This window comes from Triticum urartu, chromosome 6, assembly GCF_003073215.2.
Source record: "Triticum urartu cultivar G1812 chromosome 6, Tu2.1, whole genome shotgun sequence".
NCBI classification, from domain to species: domain Eukaryota; kingdom Viridiplantae; phylum Streptophyta; class Magnoliopsida; order Poales; family Poaceae; genus Triticum; species Triticum urartu.
In genome coordinates this window covers 470,248,851-470,270,471 of record NC_053027.1, presented here as the reverse complement: position 1 = coordinate 470,270,471, position 21,621 = coordinate 470,248,851, and the positions used below count along the sequence as shown (strand labels likewise).

At 44.7% G+C, this 21,621-nt stretch overlaps 1 protein-coding gene across 1 annotated transcript; it reads right to left on the bottom strand.

The window, feature by feature from the left end:
• Window positions 1-18,696: 18,696 nt before the first annotated feature.
• Window positions 18,697-21,621, bottom strand: LOC125514298 (E3 ubiquitin-protein ligase RBX1-like). The gene is made up of 5 exons (XM_048679611.1): window positions 21,378-21,621; window positions 21,184-21,234; window positions 21,023-21,082; window positions 19,046-19,117; window positions 18,697-18,961 (listed from the first exon to the last, which is right to left on the bottom strand). The coding sequence occupies exons 1-5, from the start codon at window positions 21,511-21,513 to the stop codon at window positions 18,924-18,926; spliced, it is 357 nt and encodes a 118-aa protein (XP_048535568.1). The 5' UTR covers window positions 21,514-21,621; the 3' UTR covers window positions 18,697-18,923.

The window sequence follows — 21,621 nt, the reverse complement described above, 5'->3', positions numbered from 1 at the left end:
GTCTCTGTTCAGGCTGGAACTTCCGAGGACGGCCAGAACTTCCGGGGACCGGAATGTCCGGGTGGGGTCCAGGAAGCTTCCGGGGTACCCATAGAAACTGCACTTTTCGTGCGATCTCTCTGTGTAGCCCGAAACCTCGCCGGAACCTGGACGGAACTTCCGAGGCGGCCGGAAGTTCCGGGCACCAGAACTTCCGTCTCCTGTGTCAGCAGCTTCCGGGGTACTACTGAGTGGTGCAAACCTTCTATGTAGCCTGGAACCTGTCCGGAACTTGGCCGGAACTTCCGGGGTCCGGAACTTCCGTCTGTAGCCGGAACTTCCGGGCTGCGCAGAAATCTGCCTCCAACGGCCAGATTTCATCCCTACCTATAAATAGTCTTCTTCTTCCTCATGAAGGGGTTGACGACTCCATTTATCTCACCTCCATTTTCAGACCTCGATTTCTTGGAGATCTCCCTCCTTAGCCAACCAAAGCTCTTGGTCTTTTGAGAAGCAAAGGAGAAGTGCTCGATCTACACATTCACCAAAGTGAAAGTTGATTCCCCCTTGTTTTTGTGGTGCGTCTTGTTACTCTTGGAGGTTGGAGACTCCTAGGCGGTAGGAGTGCTCCGGCGAGAAATCGACCATTGTGATTTCTCCCAGAAAGTTTGTGAGGGTTTGGAGACCACCCCAAGGTCTACCACTAGTGGTTGAGAAATGCCTTCATGGTGTTGTCTCAAGGAGAGAATAGGGTGAGCCTTCGTGGCGTTGGTGTGCCTTCGTGGTAACATCCACCTCTCTAAACGGTGACGTAGCTTCCCTCCAAGGAAGTGAACATCGGCATACATCCTCGTCTCTCGGAGTTGCGGTTATTCCTAACCCTAACTCTCTACTTGTGGTTACTTGTCTCTTAGCACTTACTTATATATCATCTTGTGCTTGCTTACTCATATATATATTTGTGTCACTTGTTTATCTTGCTTAGCTCATTAGTATCATACTTGCAATTGTTAGGCTCACTTTCATTTTCCGCATTATTGCCTAAAATTGCTTAGTAACAATTAAAATTTGTAATTGTACCTATTCACCCCCCTCTAGGTCCATCTCGATCCTTTCATGTACCCTCCTTTGTACTCGTCCTAACTCTTCTAACAATGAAAAGGTACACAAGCTTTGCATTCACGAGAAAGCTACTACTACATACAAAGATACACTACTCTGTCATCGTCATCCTCCTCCAAGTCCGAATCTAGGTTGTCAAGGGGGGTCGAAGCGACCAACGACGCCCGTGCATTGTTGTTGCTCCTCCTCGTTGCTAGTTCCAGAGTCGAAGCACTCGCGGGTGCGCTCCTCTCGCGGTGGCACGCCTCAACTTCGAGCTCGGAGAGGCGCAACGCGACCCAGCTGGATCCTTGACTCCTCGGGCTCGAGCTGGACAATGATGGGGAACGCAAGGGCCAGCGAGGGGGGGGGGCGTCGTTGACAAGCAAGATGGCGCCCAAGGCGCTAGATTGACGCCGCCTGATGCCACTGGAGCCTTCGGTGCCATGGGAAGCGGCATGTTCCCATGACTGTCGTCACGGGAGCCACCACCATCATGCATGCCATGGAAGGAGGATCCGTCGACTGTCATGGCTAATGCGCCGCAAGGAGAGTTCGCACCACCAGTGTGCCGCGAGGAGTGTGACAACATTGTCACGAAGATGGCTAGTGGAGGAGGAAGCGGGGAAGAGGAAGCGGTGACTAGGGTTTTGATGATAGGGACGCCTCGTTGCCGAGCTTTTTACAGCCACGAACGATTAGGAGATGATGCAACGTGGCATCCACTTGGGAAAACCGCCATGAGAATCTAAAGGAGCGGCCGCGTCTTTAATATGATGGGTGATTATCTTTAATACGGCAGGTGGTTAGCGATCACATCCAAAGTTTTAAATAGCGCGCTAAGCCTCTTAGCGGCGGACCTCTTCTAAATGCTATAGCGTGCTACTTAAAATATTTACTCATGTGCTTGGACAAAAGACTCTTAGCGCATGACCTCTTTTAAACGCTATAGCTAGCAGAGCTATATTTTAAACCATGGTCACATCCCTCCACACCTGTACTTGCGAAGAAAGCTTCAAAACCTGGTTGTGGCACGAGGAAAGTTGAAACTTCCCTCCGGCACTGGCAGTTGGGTTCAGAGCTTCATTAGTTATGGCGATCACGACTTATATGTAAAGATTTGATGAAAACTTGTGTTCTATTGATTCTGGGCAAAGCCCTATTTATACAAGGATTTGGGGCGCCTCCGGAGAGGCGCCCGTGGCGCAAGAAGATGCCTGTACGGACGTTTGCGTCCGTACGGCGCTTTGGACACACGTGACGACCCTTAGTGCTAATGACGTTGCTTTATTCTTAACACTCCCCCTTGTACAAAGCTGCTTCTTCTATGTCTTGTATCCTTGTATAACTTTGAAAATATTGCTCTTAATCACAAGCGTATATGATCTTGAATAACTCCTCCAAAAACCCTGTGGGAAAAATATGAGGAGAATAGAACTTGATATGTTGTTAAAACTCCATTAAAACCCAGTAGGAAAAATAAGGAGAAAATGTTACAACATATGTTATCGTCTCTTTGATAACTTATATGAGAAAACCTTGAGGATAAAACTCATTGGTAAGTTTAGAGGACAATTAATATGTCTTGTATACACTCATTAAAAACCCCGTTGGGGAAAAATAGGATGTATGACATATATTCTTATGTTGATATTACCTCATTAAAAACCTTGATGAGAACCATGAGAGTAAACTCATAAAGGGAAAAGAGTGCAATATAATGTTTGAACAGGTTATGATTCAGAGAGGCTCTCCCCCTGATCTTTGCAAATCTTGAAGTCGTCGCATACCAATCCCATGAACATATTTTTCAAATGTTGAAGCTGGGAGCGACTTTGTGAATAGATCAGCTAGATTATCGCATGATTTGACTTGCAAAATGTTTATCTTCCCTTTGTTTTGTAATTGATGGGGAAAAATAATTTAGGAGAAATATGCTTAGTGATATTGCTCTTTATGTAACATGTTTGCATTTGAGCAACACAAGCTGCATTATCTTCGTAGATAATGGTTGGAGATTCGATAGAACCTTTACCACGTGATTTTTGTATGTGGTTTATCATTCTGCGAAGCCATACACATTCACGTGTTGCCTCAAATAAAGAGATTATTTCAGAATGATTGGTGGATGTAGCCACTAGAGTCTATTTGGAAGACTTCCATGATATGGTTGTCCCACCATGTAGGAACACAAAACCGGTTTATGATCTAGCATTGTGGGGGTCAGATAAGTAGCCAGCATCAGCATACCCAATCATATCAATGTCCAAATTTCTCTGAAATTGAAAGAATAGGCCAAGATCCTTTGTGCCTTGGAGATATCGAAAGATATTCTTAACTCCTGTCCAATGGCGTTTAGTAGGAGCTGCACTATGTCTAGCTAGTAAATTCACTGCAAATGCAATATCAGGCCTGGTGCAATTTGCAAGATACATGAGTGCTCCAATGGCACTGAGATACGGAACTTCATGTCCTAATATCTCTTCTCCATTATCCATTGGTCTAAATTGATCTTTCTCTACGTCTAGAGATCGAACTACCATAGGAGTTTTGGATGGATAGGATTTGTCCATATTGAATTTCTCCAATATTTTCTGGATATATGCGGTTTGATGAACCAAAATACCCGAGGGAAGGTGCTCAAGTTGTAATCCTAAGAAATATTTGGTTTTACCCAAATCCTTCATCTCAAATTCCGTCTTTAGGTGATTGCGTGCTTCATCAATATCTTGTGTGGTTCCAATGATGTTCAGATCATCAACATACACAGAAATAATGCAAAATCCAGTTGTGGACTTTTTTATGAAAACACATGGGCAATCATCATTATTGGAGTATCCTTTTTTCAAAAGGAACTCACTAAGTCGGTTGTACCACATGCGACCCGACTGTTTTAAGCCGTATAAAGACTTATTTAGTTTTACACAATATGCGTTGCGTTTTGCGTTTGGATTCGGGATTGGGACTCAGGAACCTTCATGTATATGTCCGAATCAAGTGAACCGTAAAGGTAAGCGGTCACTACGTCCATCAACTGCATAGATAGACAATTTTGCACTGCCAAAGATATAAGATATCGGAAAGTGGTTGCACTCATTACTGGAGAATATGTTTCAGTGAAATCAATGCCGGGTTTCTGCGTGAAACCTTGTGCTACGAGCCTTGCTTTATATCTCACCACCTCGTTGTTCTCGTTTCTTTTACGAACAAAAACCCATTTGAATCCCACGGGGAAAACTCTGGGAGGTGTAGGTATTGCTTCAGTGAATACCTTTCGTTTATTGAGCGAGGCTAATTCTGCTTGGATTGCATCCTTCCATTTAGGCCAGTCGGAGCGTTTCTTGCACTCTGACATGGTCTTTGGATCATGATCAGTGAGAAGGGTATCTGCAATCTTTTCAGCAAAATATATGTCGACAGTCGTAGTCTTACGGTCAAATGATTCTCCAGAATCAACGTAGTTGATAGAAATTTCCTGCACCCTTAGTGACTCTTCGTGATTTCCCAATACGATTGAGTCTGGGTGTTCGGATGTCCCAGTTAGTTTGTGCACAACTGAGCTGGGTTGTGGAGGTTGTTCTTCCACTGGGTGTATATTACCCATTTGATGATTATCAACACTAGGTTGGTTTATATTTACTGGTTCGGAGAGTTTCTTTCTCTGTTTCCTTTGTTGCTTGTGAGGAGCTGAATCCTGTTCCGTGGCCGTACTTCTCCCCCTCTTCCTTTGGACAGGGGGTTGAGTAGTTTTGGTTGGTACCTCCACTCTTTCAGGCGCGTTTTTAGCAGGATTGTAGGATTTGGTAACACCTTTATAGTCAGTAAATGAATCTGGCAGGTTATTTGCAATGTATTGCAAATTAATTATTTTCCGAACTTGAAGTTCAGTTTCTTGAGTACGTGGATCGGAGGAGGAAATGCCTTGGGCATTCCAATCGATTTCCGGGCATTCTTTTTGGTACTTGATGTCTCCCCCTAATGCCGGGAAATGGTCCTCATTGAAGATGCAGTCAGCGTGACGGGCTGTGAACAGATCCCCCGTGAGGGGTTCAAGGTACTTGATTATCGACGGTGATTTGTACCCCACATAGATCCCCAATTTTCTGTGTGGGCCCATGGATGTATGCTGCGGTGGTGAGATTGGCACATATGTGGCGCATCCGAATTTACGTAGATGGGAAATATTTGGTAGGTTTCCACGTACTAATTGCAGAGGGGAAGTGCTGTGATATGCAGTTGGTCGCAATTGGATTAAGTCAGCAGCGTGTAAAACTACGTGACTCCAACAAGAAGTTGGTAAATTGCAATTCATTAGTAAGGGTCGTGCAATGAGCTTAATTCTCTTAATTAGAGATTCGGCCAATCCATTTTGAGTGTGGGACCGAGTGCTGAACTTCAATGCCTAATGCCATGCAATAATCATTGAAAGCATGTGAAGAGAATTCAACAGCGTTGTCCATTCGAATTGATTTAATTTGATTCTTAGGATAATGAGCTTGCAATTTGAAAACTTGTCTCATTATTTTGGCAAATGCATGGTTTCGTGTAGATAGTAAACACACATGAGACCATCGTGTAGATGCATCTATTAGAACCATGAAATACCTAAAAGGTCCAGACAATGGTTGGATCGGACCACAAATATCACCTTGAATTCGTTCAAGGAATTGTAGTGGTTCTGCTTGAATTTTAAGATATGAGGGTCTTAAAATGAGTTTCCCAGTAGCACATGCAGTGCACATAAAATCTGAAGATTGTGGGAATTTGGCTTCATTTAAGTCATGACCATTGGAATTGCGGATAATTTTCCTCATCATCCCTATACCAGGATGACCAAGGCGATCATGCCAAGTTTGGAATGCATTTACATTCTGAAAAATTACCTTATACGCAACGTGCTCTACGGGTTTTATGTACGTGTAGTACAATCCTGATGATAAAGAGGGAATTTTCTCAAATATATGTTTGCCATATCCGTTGTCTTTGGTAAAGAGGAGATATTCCTCTTTGTTATCTTCATAAGTTTCAATGTGGAAACCATTTTTGCGGATATCTCTATAACCTATGAGGGTACGAGTTGAATCGGGATACAATAAAGCATCCTCAATTACAATTTGTGTACCCATGGGGAGGGTAAATATGGCACGTCCTTTGCCAACAATTACCGCATCGCGTCCAGCGATTGTTAAAATATCTCCATTCAATTTTGTAAGAGTTTGGAAATACTTTATTTCCCTAAGTATAGAGTTTGTGGTGCCACTTTCCACAAGGCACATTTCCTCCTCCATTGGATTGACTCCCGTAGAAATCTATATATTAAAATGTGGAATTTTCAATTTAATGAAAACACTTTATTGGATATATAGAATACATACAAATTTTATTGATATCAAAGTGCTGATACTGTTGGGGAACGTAGCATAAATTCAAAATTTTCCTACGTGTCACCAAGATCAATCTATGGAGTCATCTAGCAACGAGGGAGGAGTGGATCTACATACCCTTGTAGATCGCGCACGGAAGCATTCAAGAGAACGGGGTTGATGGAGTCGTACTCGTCGTGATCCAAATCACTGATGATCCTAGCGCCGAATGGACGGCACCTCCGCGTTCAACACACGTACGGAGCAGCAACGTCTCCTCCTTCTTGATCCAGCAAGGGGGGAGGAGAGGTTGATGGAGATCCAACAACACGACGGCGTGGTGGTGGAAGTAGCGGGATTCCAACAGGGCTTCGCCAAGCGCTGCGGGAGGAGGGAGATGTGTCATGGGAGGGAGAGGGAGGCGCCAGGGCTTAGGTTTTTGCTGCCCTCCCTTTCCCCCACTATATATAGGGCCAAGGGAGAGGGGGGGCGCAGCCTTGGCCCTTCCTCCAAGGAAGGGTGCGGCCAGGGAGGAGTCCCTCCTCCCCAAGGCACCTCGGAGGTGCCTTCCCCCTTTAGGACTCTTCCTTTTCCTCTTCTCTTGGCGCATGGGCCTCTTGGGGCTGGTGCCCTTGGCCCATATAGGCCAAGGAGCACCCCCTACAGCCCATGTGGCCCCCCGGGGCAGGTGGCCCCACCCGGTGGACCCCCGGGACCCTTCCGGTGGTCCCGGTACAATACCGGTGACCCCAAAACTTGTCCCGATGGCCGAAATAGCACTTCCTATATATAATTCTTTACCTCCGGACCATTCCGGAACTCCTCGTGACGTCCGGGATCTCATCTGGGACTCCGAACAACTTTCGGGTTACCGCATACTAATATCTCTATAACCCTAGCGTCACCGAACCTTAAGTGTGTAGACCCTACGGGTTCGGGAGACATGCAGACATGACCGAGATGACTCTCCGGTCAATTAGCAACAGCGGGATCTGGATACCCATGTTGGCTCCCACATGTTCCACGATGATCTCATCGGATGAACCACGATGTCAAGGACTTAATCAATCCCGTATACAATTCCCTTTGTCTAGCGGTATGATACTTGCCCGAGATTTGATCGTCGGTATCCCGATACCTTGTTCAATCTCGTTACCGGCAAGTCTCTTTACTCGTTTCATAACACATCATCCCGTGATCAACTCCTTGATCACATTGTGCACATTATGATGATGTCCTACCGAGTGGGCCCAGAGATACCTCTCCGTCACACGGAGTGACAAATCCCAGTCTCGATTCGTGCCAACCCAACAGACACTTTCGGAGATACCTGTAGTGTACCTTTATAGCCACCCAATTACGTTGTGATGTTTGGCACACCCAAAGCATTCCTATGGTATCCGGGAGTTGCACAATCTCATGGTCTAAGGAAATGATACTTGACATTAGAAAAGCTTTAGCATACGAACTACACGATCTTGTGCTATGCTTAGGATTAGGTCTTGTCCATCACATCATTCTCCTAATGATGTGATCCCGTTATCAACGACATCCAATGTCCATGGTCAGGAAACCGTAACCATCTATTGATTAACGAGCTAGTCAACTAGAGGCTTACTAGGGACATGGTGTTGTCTATGTATCCACACATGTATCTGAGTTTCCTATCAATACAATTCTAGCATGGATAATAAACGATTATCATGAACAAGGAAATATAATAATAACTATTTATTATTGCCTCTAGGGCATATTTCCAACGGTCTCCCACTTGCACTAGAGTCAATAATCTAGTTCACATCGTCATGTGATTAACACTCACAGGTCACATCGCCATGTGACCAACATCCAAAGAGTTTACTAGTGTCACTAAACTAGTTCACATCATCATGTGATTAAGACTCAATGAGTTCTGGGTTTGATCATGTTTTGCTTGTGAGAGAGGTTTTAGTCAACGGGTCTGCATCTTTCAGATCCGTATGTACTTCGCAAATCCCTATGTCATCTTGTAGATGCAGCTACTACGCTATATTTGGAGCTATTCCAAATAACTTTTCTACTATACGAATCCAGTCTACTACTCAGAATAATCTGGATTAGTGTCAAAGTTTGCATCGGCGTAACCCTTTACGACGAACTCTTTTACCACCTCCATAATCGAGAAAATTCCTTAGTCCACTAGTTACTAAGGATAACTTTGACCGCCGTCCTGTGATCCATTCTTGGATCACTCTTGTACCCCTTGACTAACTCATGGCAAGGCACACTTCAGGTGCGGTACACAGCATAGCATACTGTAGAGAGCCTATGATAAAAGCATAGGGGACGACCTTCGTCCTTCCTCTTTCTTCTGCCATGGTCGAGCTTTAAGTCTTAACTTCATACCTTACAACTCAGGCAAGAACTCCTTCTTTGACCGATCCATCTTGAACACCTTCAAGATCATGTCAAGGTATGTGCTCATTTGAAAGTACCATTAAGCGTTTTGATCTATCCTTATAGATCTTGATGCTCAATGTTCAAGTAGCTTAATCCAGGCTTTCCATTGAAAAACACTTTCCAAATAACCCTATATGTTTTCCAGAAATTCTACGTCATTTCTGATCAACAATATGTCAACAACATATATTTATCAGAAATTCTATAGTGCTCCCACTCACTTCTTTGGAAATACAAGTTTCTCATAAACTTTGTATACACCCAAAACTTTGATCATCTTATCAAAGCATACATTCCAACTCCGAGATGCTTACTCCAGTCCCTAGAAGGATTGCTGGAGCTTTGCATACTTATTAGCATCTTTCAGGATTGACAAAACCTTCCGGTTTGTATCACATACAACCTTTCCTCAAAAAACGTCGAGGAAACAATGTTTTGACATCCTATCTGCAAGATTTCATAAATAATGCAGTAATCGCTAATATAATTCCAACAGGCTCTTAGCATCGCTACGAGTGAGAAAGTCTCATCGTAGTCAACTCCTTGAACTTGTCGGAAAACATCTTAACGACAAGTCGAGCTTTCTTAATGGTGACATTTACCATCATTGTCCGTCTTCCTTTTAAAATCCATCTGCACTCAACAGCCTTACGACCATCGAGCTGTTCTGCCAAAGTCTACACTTTGTTTTCATACATGGATCCTCTCTCGGATTTTATGGCCTCGAGCCATTTATCCGAATCCGGGCCCACCATCGCTTCTCCATAGCTCGTAGGTTCATTGTTGTCTAGCAACATGACTTCCAAGACAGGATTACGTACCACTCTGAAGTAGTACGCATCCTTGTCATCCCACGAGGTTTGGTAGTGACTTGATCTGAAGTTTCATGATCACTATCATAAGCTTCCACTTCAATTGGTGTAGGTGCCACAGGAACAACTCCCTGTGCTCTGCCACACACTAGTTGAAGAGACAGTTCAATAACCTCATCAAGTCTCCACCATCCTCCCACTCAATTCTTTCGAGAGAAACTTTTCCTCGTGAAAGGACCCGATTCTAGAAACAATCCCTTATTGCTTTCGGATCTGAGACAGGAGGTATACCCAACTGTTTTGGGTGTCCTATGAAGATGCATTTATCCGCTTTGGGTTCGAGCTTATCAGCCTGAAACTTTTTCACATAAGCGTCGCAGCCCCAAACTTTTAAAAAAATGACAGCTTAGGTTTCTCTAAACCATAGTTCATACGGTGTCATCTCATCGGAATTACGTGGTGCCCTATTTAAAGTGAATGTGGTTGTCTCTAATGCCTAACCCATAAACTATCGTGGTAATTCGATAAGAGACATCATGGTATGCATCATATCCAATAGGGTGCAGTTATGATGTTCGGACACACCATCACACTATGGTGTTCCAGGCTGTATTAGTTGTGAAACAATTTCCACAATGTCTTAATTCTGCGCCAAACTCGTAATTCAGATATTCATCTCTATGATCATATCATAGATATTTTATCCTCTTGTCACGACGATCTTTCAACTTCACCCCTGAAATTACTTGAACCTTTCAATAATTCAGACTCGTGATTCATCAAGTAAATATACTCAACATCTATTCAAATCATCTGTGAAGTAAGAACATAACGATATCCACTACATGCCTCAGCACTCATTGGACTGCACACATCAAAATGTATTACTTCCAACAAGTTGCTTTCTAGTTCCATTTTACTGAAAACGAGGCTTTCAGTCATCTTGCCCATGTGGTATGATTTGCATGTCTCAAGTGATTCAAAATCAAGTGAGTCCAAACGCTCCATTTGCATGGAGTTTCTTCATGCATATACACCAATAGACATGGTTCGCATGCCTCAAACTTTTCAAAAACGAGTGAGCCCAAAGATCCATCAACATGGAGCTTCTTCATGCGTTTTATACCGATATGACTTACGTGGCAGTGCCACAAGTAGGTGGTACTATCATTACTATATTATATCTTTTGGCATGAACATGTGTATCACTATGATCGAGATTCAATGAACCATTCATTTTAGGTGCAAGACCATTGAAGGTATTATTCAAATAAACAGAGTAACCATTATTCTCCTTAAATGAATAACCGTATTGCGATAGACATAATCCAGTCATGTCTATGCTCAACGCAAACACCAAATAACAATTATTTAGGTTTTAATACCAATCTCGATGGTAGAGGGAGCGTACGATATTTGATCAACCTTGGAAATACTTCCAACACATATCGTCATCTCACCTTTAGCTAGTCTCCGTTTATTCCGTAGCTTTTATTTCGAGTTACTAACACTTAGCAACTGAACCGGTATCTAATACCCTGGTGCTACTAGGAGTACTAGTAAAGTACACATTAACACAATGTATATCCAATATACTTCTATCGACCTTGCCAGCCTTCTCATCTACCAAGTATCTAGGGTAATTCTGCTCCAGTGGCTGTTCCCCTTATTACAGAAGCACTCAGTCTCGGGTTTGGGTTCAACCTTGGGTTTCTTCACTAGAGCAGTAGCTGAATTGCCGTTTCATGAAGTATCCCTTTGTTCCCTTGCCCTTCTTGAAACTAGTGGTTTCACCAACCATCAACAATTGATGCTCCTTCTTGATTTCTACTTTCGCGGTGTCAAACATCGCGAATATCTCAAGGATCATCATATATGTCCCTGATATATCATAGTTCATCACGAAGCTCTAGCAGCTTGGTGGTAATGACTTCGGAGAACCATCACTATTTCATCTGGAAGATCAACTCCCACTCGATTCAAGCGATTGTTGTACTCAGACGATCTGAGCACAAGCACAACAATTGAGCTTTTCTCCTTAGTTTGCAAGCTAAGAAAATCGTCGGAGGTCTTATACCTCTTGACGTGGGCACGAGCCTGAAATCCCAATTTCAGCCCTCGAAACATCTCATATGTTTCGCGATGTTTCAAAACGTCTTCGGTGCCTCAACTCTAAACCGTTTAACTGAACTATCACGTAGTTATCAAAATGTGTATGTCAGATGTTCGCAACATCCACAGACAACGTTCGAGGTTCAGCACAATGAGCGGTGCATTAAGGACATAAGCCTTCTATGAAGCAATGAGGACAATCCTCAGTTTACGGACCTAGTCCGCATAATTGCTACTATCAACTTTCAACTAAATTTTCTCTAGGAACATATCTAAACAGTAGAACTGAAGCGCGAGCTACGACATAATTTGCGAAGACCTTTTGACTATGTTCAGGATAATTAAGTTCATCTTATGAACTCCCACTCAGATAGACATCCCTCTAGTCATCTAAGTGATTACATGATCCGAGTCAACTAGGCCGTGTCCGATCATCACGTGAGACGGACTAGTCATCATCGGTGAACATCTTCATGTTGATCGTATCTACCATACGACTCATGCTCGACCTTTCGGTCTTCTGTGTTCCGAGGCCATGTCTGTACACATGCTAGGCCCGTCAACTCAACCTAAGTGTTTCGCGTGTGTAAATCTGTATTACACCCGTTGTATGTGAACGTTAGAATCTATCACACCCGATCATCACGTGGTGCTTCGAAACAATGAACTGTCGCAACGGTGCACAGTTAGGGGAAACACTTTCTTGAAATTTTTAATGAGGGATCATCTTATTTACTACCGTCGTTCTAAGTAAACAAGATGTATAAACATGATAAACATCACATGCAATCAAATAATAGTGACATGATATGGCCAATATCATATAGCTCCTTTGATCTCCATCTTGGGGCTCCATGATCATCTTGTCACCGGCATGACACCATGATCTCCATCATCATGATCTCCATCATCGTGTCTCCATGAAGTTGTCACGTCATCTATTACTTCTACTACTACAGCTAACGGTTAGCAATAAAGTAAAGTAATTACATGACGTTTATGTTGACACGCAGGTCATAAATAAATTAAGACAACTCCTATGGCTCCTGCCGGTTGTCATACTCATCGACATGCAAGTCGTGATTCCTATTACAAGAACATGATCAATCTCATACATCACATATATCATTCATCACATCCTTTTGGCCATATCACATCACATAGCATACCCTGCAAAAACAAGTTAGACGTCCTCTAATTGTTGTTTGCATGTTTTACGTGGCTGCTATGGGTTTCTAGCAAGAACGTTTCTTACCTACGCAAAAACCACAACGTGATATGCCAACTGCTATTTACCCTTCATAAGGACCCTTTTCATCGAATCCGATCCGACTAAAGTGGGAGAGACAGACACCCGCCAGCCACCTAATGCAACTAGCGCATGTCAGTCGGTGGAACCGGTCTCACGTAAGCATACGTGTAAGGTTGGTCCGGGCCGCTTCATCCCATGATGCCGCCGAATCAAGATAAGACTAGTAACGGCAAGCATATTGAACAAAATCAACGCCCACAACTACTTTGTGTTCTACTCGTGCATAGAAACTACGCATAGACCTAGCTCATGATGCCACTGTTGGGGAACGTAGCATAAATTCAAAATTTTCCTACGTGTCACCAAGATCAATCTATGGAGTCATCTAGCAACGAGGGAGGAGTGGATCTACATACCCTTGTAGATCGCGCGTGGAAGCATTCAAGAGAACGGGTTGATGGAGTCGTACTCGTCGTGATCCAAATCACCGATGATCCTAGCGCCGAACGGACGGCACCTCCGCGTTCAACACACGTACGGAGCAGCGACGTCTCCTCCTTCTTGATCCAGCAAGGGGGGAGGAGAGGTTGATGGAGATCCAACAACACGACGGCGTGGTGGTGGAAGTAGCGGGATTCCAACAGGGCTTCGCCAAGCGCTGCGGGAGGAGGGAGATGTGTCATGGGAGGGAGAGGGAGGCGCCAGGGCTTAGGTTTTTGCTGCCCTCCCTTTCCCCCACTATATATAGGGCCAAGGGAGAGGGGGGGCGCAGCCTTGGCCCTTCCTCCAAGGAAGGGTGCGGCCAGGGAGGAGTCCCTCCTCCCCAAGGCACCTCGGAGGTGCCTTCCCCCTTTAGGACTCTTCCTTTTCCTCTTCTCTTGGGCGCATGGGCCTCTTGGGGCTGGTGCCCTTGGCCCATATAGGCCAAGGCGCACACCCCTACAGCCCATGTGGCCCCCTGGGGCAGGTGGCCCCACCCGGTGGACCCCCGGGACCCTTCCGGTGGTCCCGGTACAATACCGGTGACCCCGAAACTTGTCCCGATGGCCGAAATAGCACTTCCTATATATAATTCTTTACCTCCGGACCATTCCGGAACTCCTCGTGACGTCCGGGATCTCATCCGGGACTCCGAACAACTTTCGGGTTACCGCATACTAATATCTCTATAACCCTAGCGTCACCGAACCTTAAGTGTGTAGACCCTACGGGTTCGGGAGACATGCAGACATGACCGAGACGTTCTCCGGTCAATAACCAACAGCGGGATCTGGATACCCATGATGGCTCCCACATGTTCCACGATGATCTCATCGGATGAACCACGATGTCAAGGACTTAATCAATCCCGTATACAATTCCCTTTGTCTATCGGTATGTTACTTGCCCGAGATTCGATCGTCGGTATCCAATACCTAGTTCAATCTCGTTACTGGCAAGTCTCTTTACTCATTCCGTAACACATCATCCCGTGATCAACTCTTTGGTCACATTGCGCATATGATGATGTCCTACCGAGTGGGCCCAGAGATACCTCTCTGCTTACACGGAGTGACAAATCCCAGTCTCGATTCGTGCCAACCCAACAGACACTTTCGGAGATACCTGTAATGCACCTTTATAGCCACCCAGTTACGTTGTGACGTTTGGCACACCCAAAGCATTCCTACGGTATCCGGGAGTTGCACAATCTCATGGTCTAAGGAAATGATACTTGACATTAGAAAAGCTTTAGCATACGAACTACACGATCTTGTGCTATGCTTAGGATTGGGTCTTGTCCATCACATCATTCTCCTAATGATGTGATCTCGTTATCAACGACATCCAATGTCCATGGTCAGGAAACCGTAACCATCTATTGATTAACGAGCTAGTCAACTAGAGGCTTACTAGGGACATGGTGTTGTCTATGTATCCACACATGTATCTGAGTTTCCTATCAATACAATTCTAGCATGGATAATAAACGATTATCATGAACAAGGAAATATAATAATAACTATTTATTATTGCCTCTAGGGCATATTTCCAACAGATACAATATATATTGTGTTTTTACAATATAGAATGATGACAATAACAATAATAATATGTTTTTATTACAACAATCTGCTGGATGTAAACAAATAAAATGTCTAAATGGAGTCAATTGACTAATCAAAGTCCCCGAACATGTCGGCGGCGTATTCGGTCATCATATTCTCCGTGTCCATGGAGTCCTGTGATATATGGAATTCCTTGTTGTTACTTGGTGCTCCTCGAACATCTTGCGAACAACCAGCTTCCTTGTTGTTATCAGGTTGAAGATTGAAGTGAGCTTCATATCTTGCTCCTTGGGCAGGTCTGTTACGTCCCATGGATTGCAGGTAGAGGTTTACCAGATGTCTTGGGGTGCGGCATTTTTTGGTGACATGCTTGTAGCATCCACATTTCTGGCAAAGTTTAGTTTTATCAAACTTATTCTTTGTTATGCCCTTCCCCTTGTCTGAATTTTGTGACTTGTTCTTCTTGTTGTGGTTGCTCTTACCCTTGAAGTTCTTGTTTTGGCCTTTGAAAGAACCATTGAACTTGGTATTTTTCTGAAAATTTGCATGTACTTCAGGCAGAGGAGCGGCCCCAACTGGGCGTTGATTACTATTCTTTAGCAGAAGTTCATCGTGTTTCTCAGCCTGGAGGAGCACATGTATAAGTTCAGAGTAAACTGTATAATTGCAGGCACGATATTGTTGCTGTAGGATCCTGTCAGCTGGGAGCATAGTGGATAGAGTCTTTTTTATCTTATCTGCTTCTGTAGGCTCCTTCTCGCAAAACCGCAACTTTGAGCAAATTTTATGAACCTCATGATTATAAGCTCCGATCGATTTGAAATCTTGGAGTCTTAAATGGGTCCACTCATGACTAGCTTCAGGAAGTATAACTGCCTTTTGCTGTTCATATCTAGTCTTAAGTGATTGCTACATATTGCTTGGAGATTCCTCCATCAAATATTCAGATTTCAGATCTGGATGGATATGGTGCCTTATTATGTATAAAGCAGCATATTGTTGTTGTTCGTTTAATTGTGCAATTCCCTCTTGGGGAGGGTCTGCAGGAGGTATGAGTGCAGCTGCAATTCCCTCTTGGGGAGGGTCTGCAGGAGGTATGAGTGCAGCTGCAATTCCACGGGATGAAAGACTGATTTTAACATCCATAGCCCATGTAGGATAGTTGTGTCCGTCGAGCGCAAGCTCTTCAAATTCTTTGACGGTCATTTTGTCCTACAAGATTGAGAACCAGATAATCGATCAATTTACTTGTATGTAAATTAAAATCATCATGGTCATGTTGTAATAAATTTTGCAATTGTTGTGAATTCAAGTAAAGACTTGAACTTTGTTTAAATTCTATTCGAATTAAGTCTATTTTTGTGCTACATAGGCATTTTTGGACTTAATTGATGTCGAATTAATATTTGAGTTGCAAGAATAAATGATTTTCAATTGCAAAATAATATTATTGTACCATTTGTACATGTTATAGGGATTGCAAATTGCAAACACATTGAACATATAATGATTTATAGTAATAATATGGTCTAAACATCAATACACAATTTAATTGAGTACAATATATAATCACATCGAGATACAAGGTCTAAAACATGACAGGTACTTAATTACAACACTAGTAGTTGAACCTATCTGCGAATTCTCAAATTTACGGGGCTAAAACATGACAAGCACTAAATTAGTACTAGTAGTTGGACTAATGCACGAAATCCCGATAATATAAGGATTTTTCTGCAATCTAGCCTATAACCCGTTGGGTTTTTTTTCTGGTCGTTGCAACATGGGCCACAGCCCACGAGGCCTTTCGGCCCAGGCCCATGGCGGCCCCGCTGATGGAGACATCGAGCGGATAAGGGGGGACGGGAGGTGGGGCGGTTGGGGTCAATACCCCCCATTCCACCGCCACCTCCACGGGATCCCGCCGGCCGCCGCCGATGGCGCCCAGCGCCGGCGATCTTCAGGAGGAGGGCGGCCCCTCGCAGCGTAGCCGGGGAGGTGGAGGCCTGCAGGGGCCCAGGAGCCGGAGCGGAGGCCGGGGCGGTGCTGCTCCAGCGCCGCCGCGAAACGGCGAAGGATCCGGCGAGCCGCCGGTGGGGGCGTTCGCGGGCTTGCCGGGGGCGGAGGCGGCGGAGATGCTGGGGCCTTGGAAGACGACGCCGCTTCCTTGATCTTCACGCCGGTGGCAGTGTTGAGGTCGGGGATGGTGGCTCCGGGTTCGTCGGTCTCCGCCGGCGTGGTTGGCTCCGGCTTCACAACGGAGTTGAGCCACTGCTCCTCCTCTTCGTTCGGTGTCACCTCCCACTCCATCATGGTGGGCACAGGGCCATAGCCTGGAGAGGCGAAGTGCTCCTCGTCTTCGTCGGCGGGCGTCGGCGTTGGGAGGTCCGGGTAGGCGAGCGGCTCATCGATGACCTCCGGTTCCGGTGGTGGAGTGGCCGGCGGTGAAGGGCACGGCCCATACCCGTGCACGGGGCAAAAATCGCGGGCAGGGCAAGGGCCGTATCCGTGCACCGGACAGAAGGCCACGCCTGCGTCCATGCCATTGCCGAAGAAGACCCCCGGCGGTGGCGGGGCCTGGGCGGCGTCGAAGAACTCCTCCTCGCCCAGGAACGGGGCTGCAGCCTCGGCGGGAGCCCAGTCCATTGGTGGAGCGACGAAGGCCGGCATCGGGGGTGCCTGGTAGGCGTGGTGGACGGCGGCAGATGAGTTGCTTGGTCCTGCCTGTTCTGCAGCGGCAGGGCCAGGGTGCTCCTGACGACCACGGCGACCGTTGCCTGGGCCCCAATGGCGAGGAGCACCAGCACTGTGGCGTCTGGCAGATCGACGGATCTCCCGTCCAATGAATCGAACAAGGGCAGAGGTGATTCTATGCAGGTTCATCCCTGCCATCTTACCTTCTCATCTCTTCTTGTTCGTGCTCTGTTGGTCGAGGCTAGCGTGGCTGATAACGTGTAAAGATTTGATGAAAACTTGTGTTCTATTGATTCTGGGCAAAGCCCTATTTATACAAGGATTTGGGGCGCCTCCGGAGAGGCGTCCGTTTACAACAGGCGCCCGTGGCGCAAGAAGACGCCTGTACGGACGTTCGCGTCCGTACGTCGCTTTGAACACACGTGACGACCCTTAGTGCTAATGACGTCGCTTTATTCTTAACATTATACTCCCTCCGTTTCTAAATATTTGTCTTTCTAGTCATTTCAACAAGTGACTACATACGGAACAAAATGAGTAAATCTATACTCTAAAATATGTCTACATATATCCGTATGTAGTAGTCATTTGAAATGTCTAGAAAGACAAATATTTAGGAATGAAGGGAGTATATCATAATTTTTGACCGATATGGCAACTTTGCGTGCCATTTTAAAAGACTGCTTCTATAAAGAAATACGTATAAGATTGTTTATAGAGAGAGCATATGGCAATTTTAGACAATATTATACTTCTTTACAGAGGGAGTATATGGCAATTTTAAACGATTTATTCTGTAGCCGAGACAAATTATCAGGAGAAAAGCCAAATGTCACTGAAAATTAGATAGAAGCACGACATCATAAGGTAGTAAAATTTCACACGCAGACACAAACTGAGTACCCACCAAATTCACACTTAAATTCCTGCAAAACAGAGAGATCCATAGGTAGCTCTCAGGGACGACATGATGAACAGTACTCAACAAGGATACATGTGGTTTAATAAAAATCCAAGCTCCAGAAACATCAACCAACCATCCACTATCCTTAACCAGGAGTTATCACTAATAGCACTAAAGTTCAACAACCATTAAGTAACTTCGCCCCTGGCCATGACTGTCTTAGTGACCATACTTCTGGAACTCCCACTCGCTGTTGTCTGCAATGCAAAATGGAACGTCAGGATAGTGAACAGGAGTAGCAAGCAACAGTGATGCTGGGGGAAATCAACGGGGCTACAAACCTAGAGGGCACACTTGACGGGTCTTGAGCCAACGGCTGATGCAGTGGAAGTGGAATGCATGGTTGCAAACTCCTGAGAAAATACAAACAGGCCATAACTTAACTCAGTTAATTGCAAACCCTTAACCACATAGTCAGATGCAATCCTCTGCAACATGTAATGTAAAAAAACAATGCAATGTCCGGTATCACTAGAAAATAACAATGAACAACTATGATAATCTTCCAGGAGAGAATTCACTACCATTGATAATTGCGCATAATGTCTGTCTAAATGATCAAGAAGCTGATGCAGTCAAAATGCCGACTTTGGAATCATAGAACAGAAACAAACAGTCCACATGTAAGATCAAGAAACTATTTATCAACCAATGATCTCATCATATGCTACTCTTGAAAAAACAGCTTCTGATCTAAATACAGATCCCTACTACACAATGCAGTCCTAAACATGATGGCACAAGAAATCACTTTTGATCAATTTCCAGTAACACCTGATTCATGTATTGACATTGTTTACTCTCTGGGAATTGGTAGGTATTTCGAAAAAAAAAACTCAACTGGCAATTAAAATTTAAAAATATGGAGAATCCAAATTGTAACCTATATTTTATTTAAGTTAAAACCAAATGCCATGTTATTACTTGAAGGCGTAACCATAGTTAAAAAAGGTGTGCCTAGGCACGCGATAGCAAAAAGCCCAAATCTTAATGTGCAGATAATTGCAATTAAGTGTGTGTTTTGGTCAGAAAAGCACAAGTCAGTGGCAAAACGTACAGTTAATGTCTGGCGCTTTTTTTCTTTTACTTTGGGAATAACTAGAAGTGAACAATTATAAATGATTAATTACAAAGGGAAGTCATTCGCCAATCTGTCAATTGCACAGTAGTAACTTCCTTTTGCAATCAACAGATGCTATACCTGAATACAAGAGATGCCTTGCACTATACGCCAGAAGATCATAGAAACTATTGTGCCTTATATTTGCAAAAGGAGGGAGAACTAAGTGCAGTTAAGAACATAGATTAAACCAAATATTCTGTGACTTCCCTAAATTGATTTTAGCCTAGAAATAAGTTTAGAACGAATGAATGACAATCATTGTCCACCTTCAAGTAAACTCAAGGATAGCAGAATGCAGAATAAGATGGTAGGTTCCTTCCTAAATAACATTGCACTGTCAGTCTTGAATTGAAGACAAAGAGTAATAAATGGATGCTAGTTTACTGCGAGGTTGGTCACTAGACCACATAAGCCAGGATAGTACCCCATACCCCAATACCACAATTCAAAGAGTAAAACAATATTACAGAAGTCGATAAGCACTAGGCTGCTGAGCATGGCGTTACGACTGAGCAACAAATCCTCAACAGCACATTCTAATTGTTTTTATAAAACAGTGGAGAATAACAAGTTGATAAATAAGCATCAGCTGTAACTTCAGCTCAGCCAGATAAGGGGAGCCATCGTTGCATGTACATAACACATACCCAGCTTCATGCGGCAGTGCCGAATAAGTAAATCCCCTTGCACGGAAACCATGGAAACCCAAGGACTCCCAATGCCATATAGGTTGTAGTATAACTTAACAAGGCTCACATCAGACAAGCAATATTGAGCAAATAATTAGTAGCACAGCAACACGAACCAACCAAAATAAATATTACATTGTAACAGAGCAGAGCAACAACAAAAAATTATCGTCAGGCATCAGCAAATAGCATACAAAATTCTCCAATAGTTCAATCGATGAAACCCCTAATAAAGCCACGACAGACTAAGAAACTTGTTAAGACTTCTAAAAACACACCAATATTCACAGCATGTCCAATACCAGATTGAGCAGCTATTAATACTCAAATAACCCTTACATTAACAATGACAACTACGGCAATTGCAAGACTATACAATAGTAGGGGAATTGCAACATTATACGGCAGGAAACAGGGGAAGCAAGGAAAGAAGATCTGTATCATACCCCAAGCGACGGTGCACTCCTCGCTGGTGGCGCTGGCCTGGTTCGCCTGGCACTCGATGCCTGCATACACACACAAACGTCACGGGTCAGATTTCACACCGAAAACCCTAGAATCGTGGAAACAAAATCGATGCGAAGCGGCGAACGCGACGCGTGCTCACAGAGGTCCATGATGTGGTTACGGCAGATGGCGCAGTTGTCGACCACAATATCTGCGCGCAAAACACGGAAGAACGAGATCAGAATCGCATCGGGTCAGGCGAAAATCAAGCGAACGAAAGAGCAGAACGCGATCGATCGAGCGAGAATAGGTTACCCCAGGCCCAGAGCGAGCGAGCGAGCGACAATAGCTTACCCCAGGCCCAGAGCGCGACGGCGTTCCACTTTTTGATCTCGAAGCGCTTGCCCTTCTTGCAGCCGGCGCCGCCGCAGGAGGAGGAGGGGGCGGCGGGGGGCACGGCCACGGCGACGTCGACGTCGCCCTGGTCCATCGCGAGCGAACCTGGGGACGAGCGAGCGAGCGAACCCTAGGCGAGCGGAGGGCAGGAGGAGGCACAGCGAGACGGGAGACCGGAACAGAGCTTTCGCGTTTGGTGAAG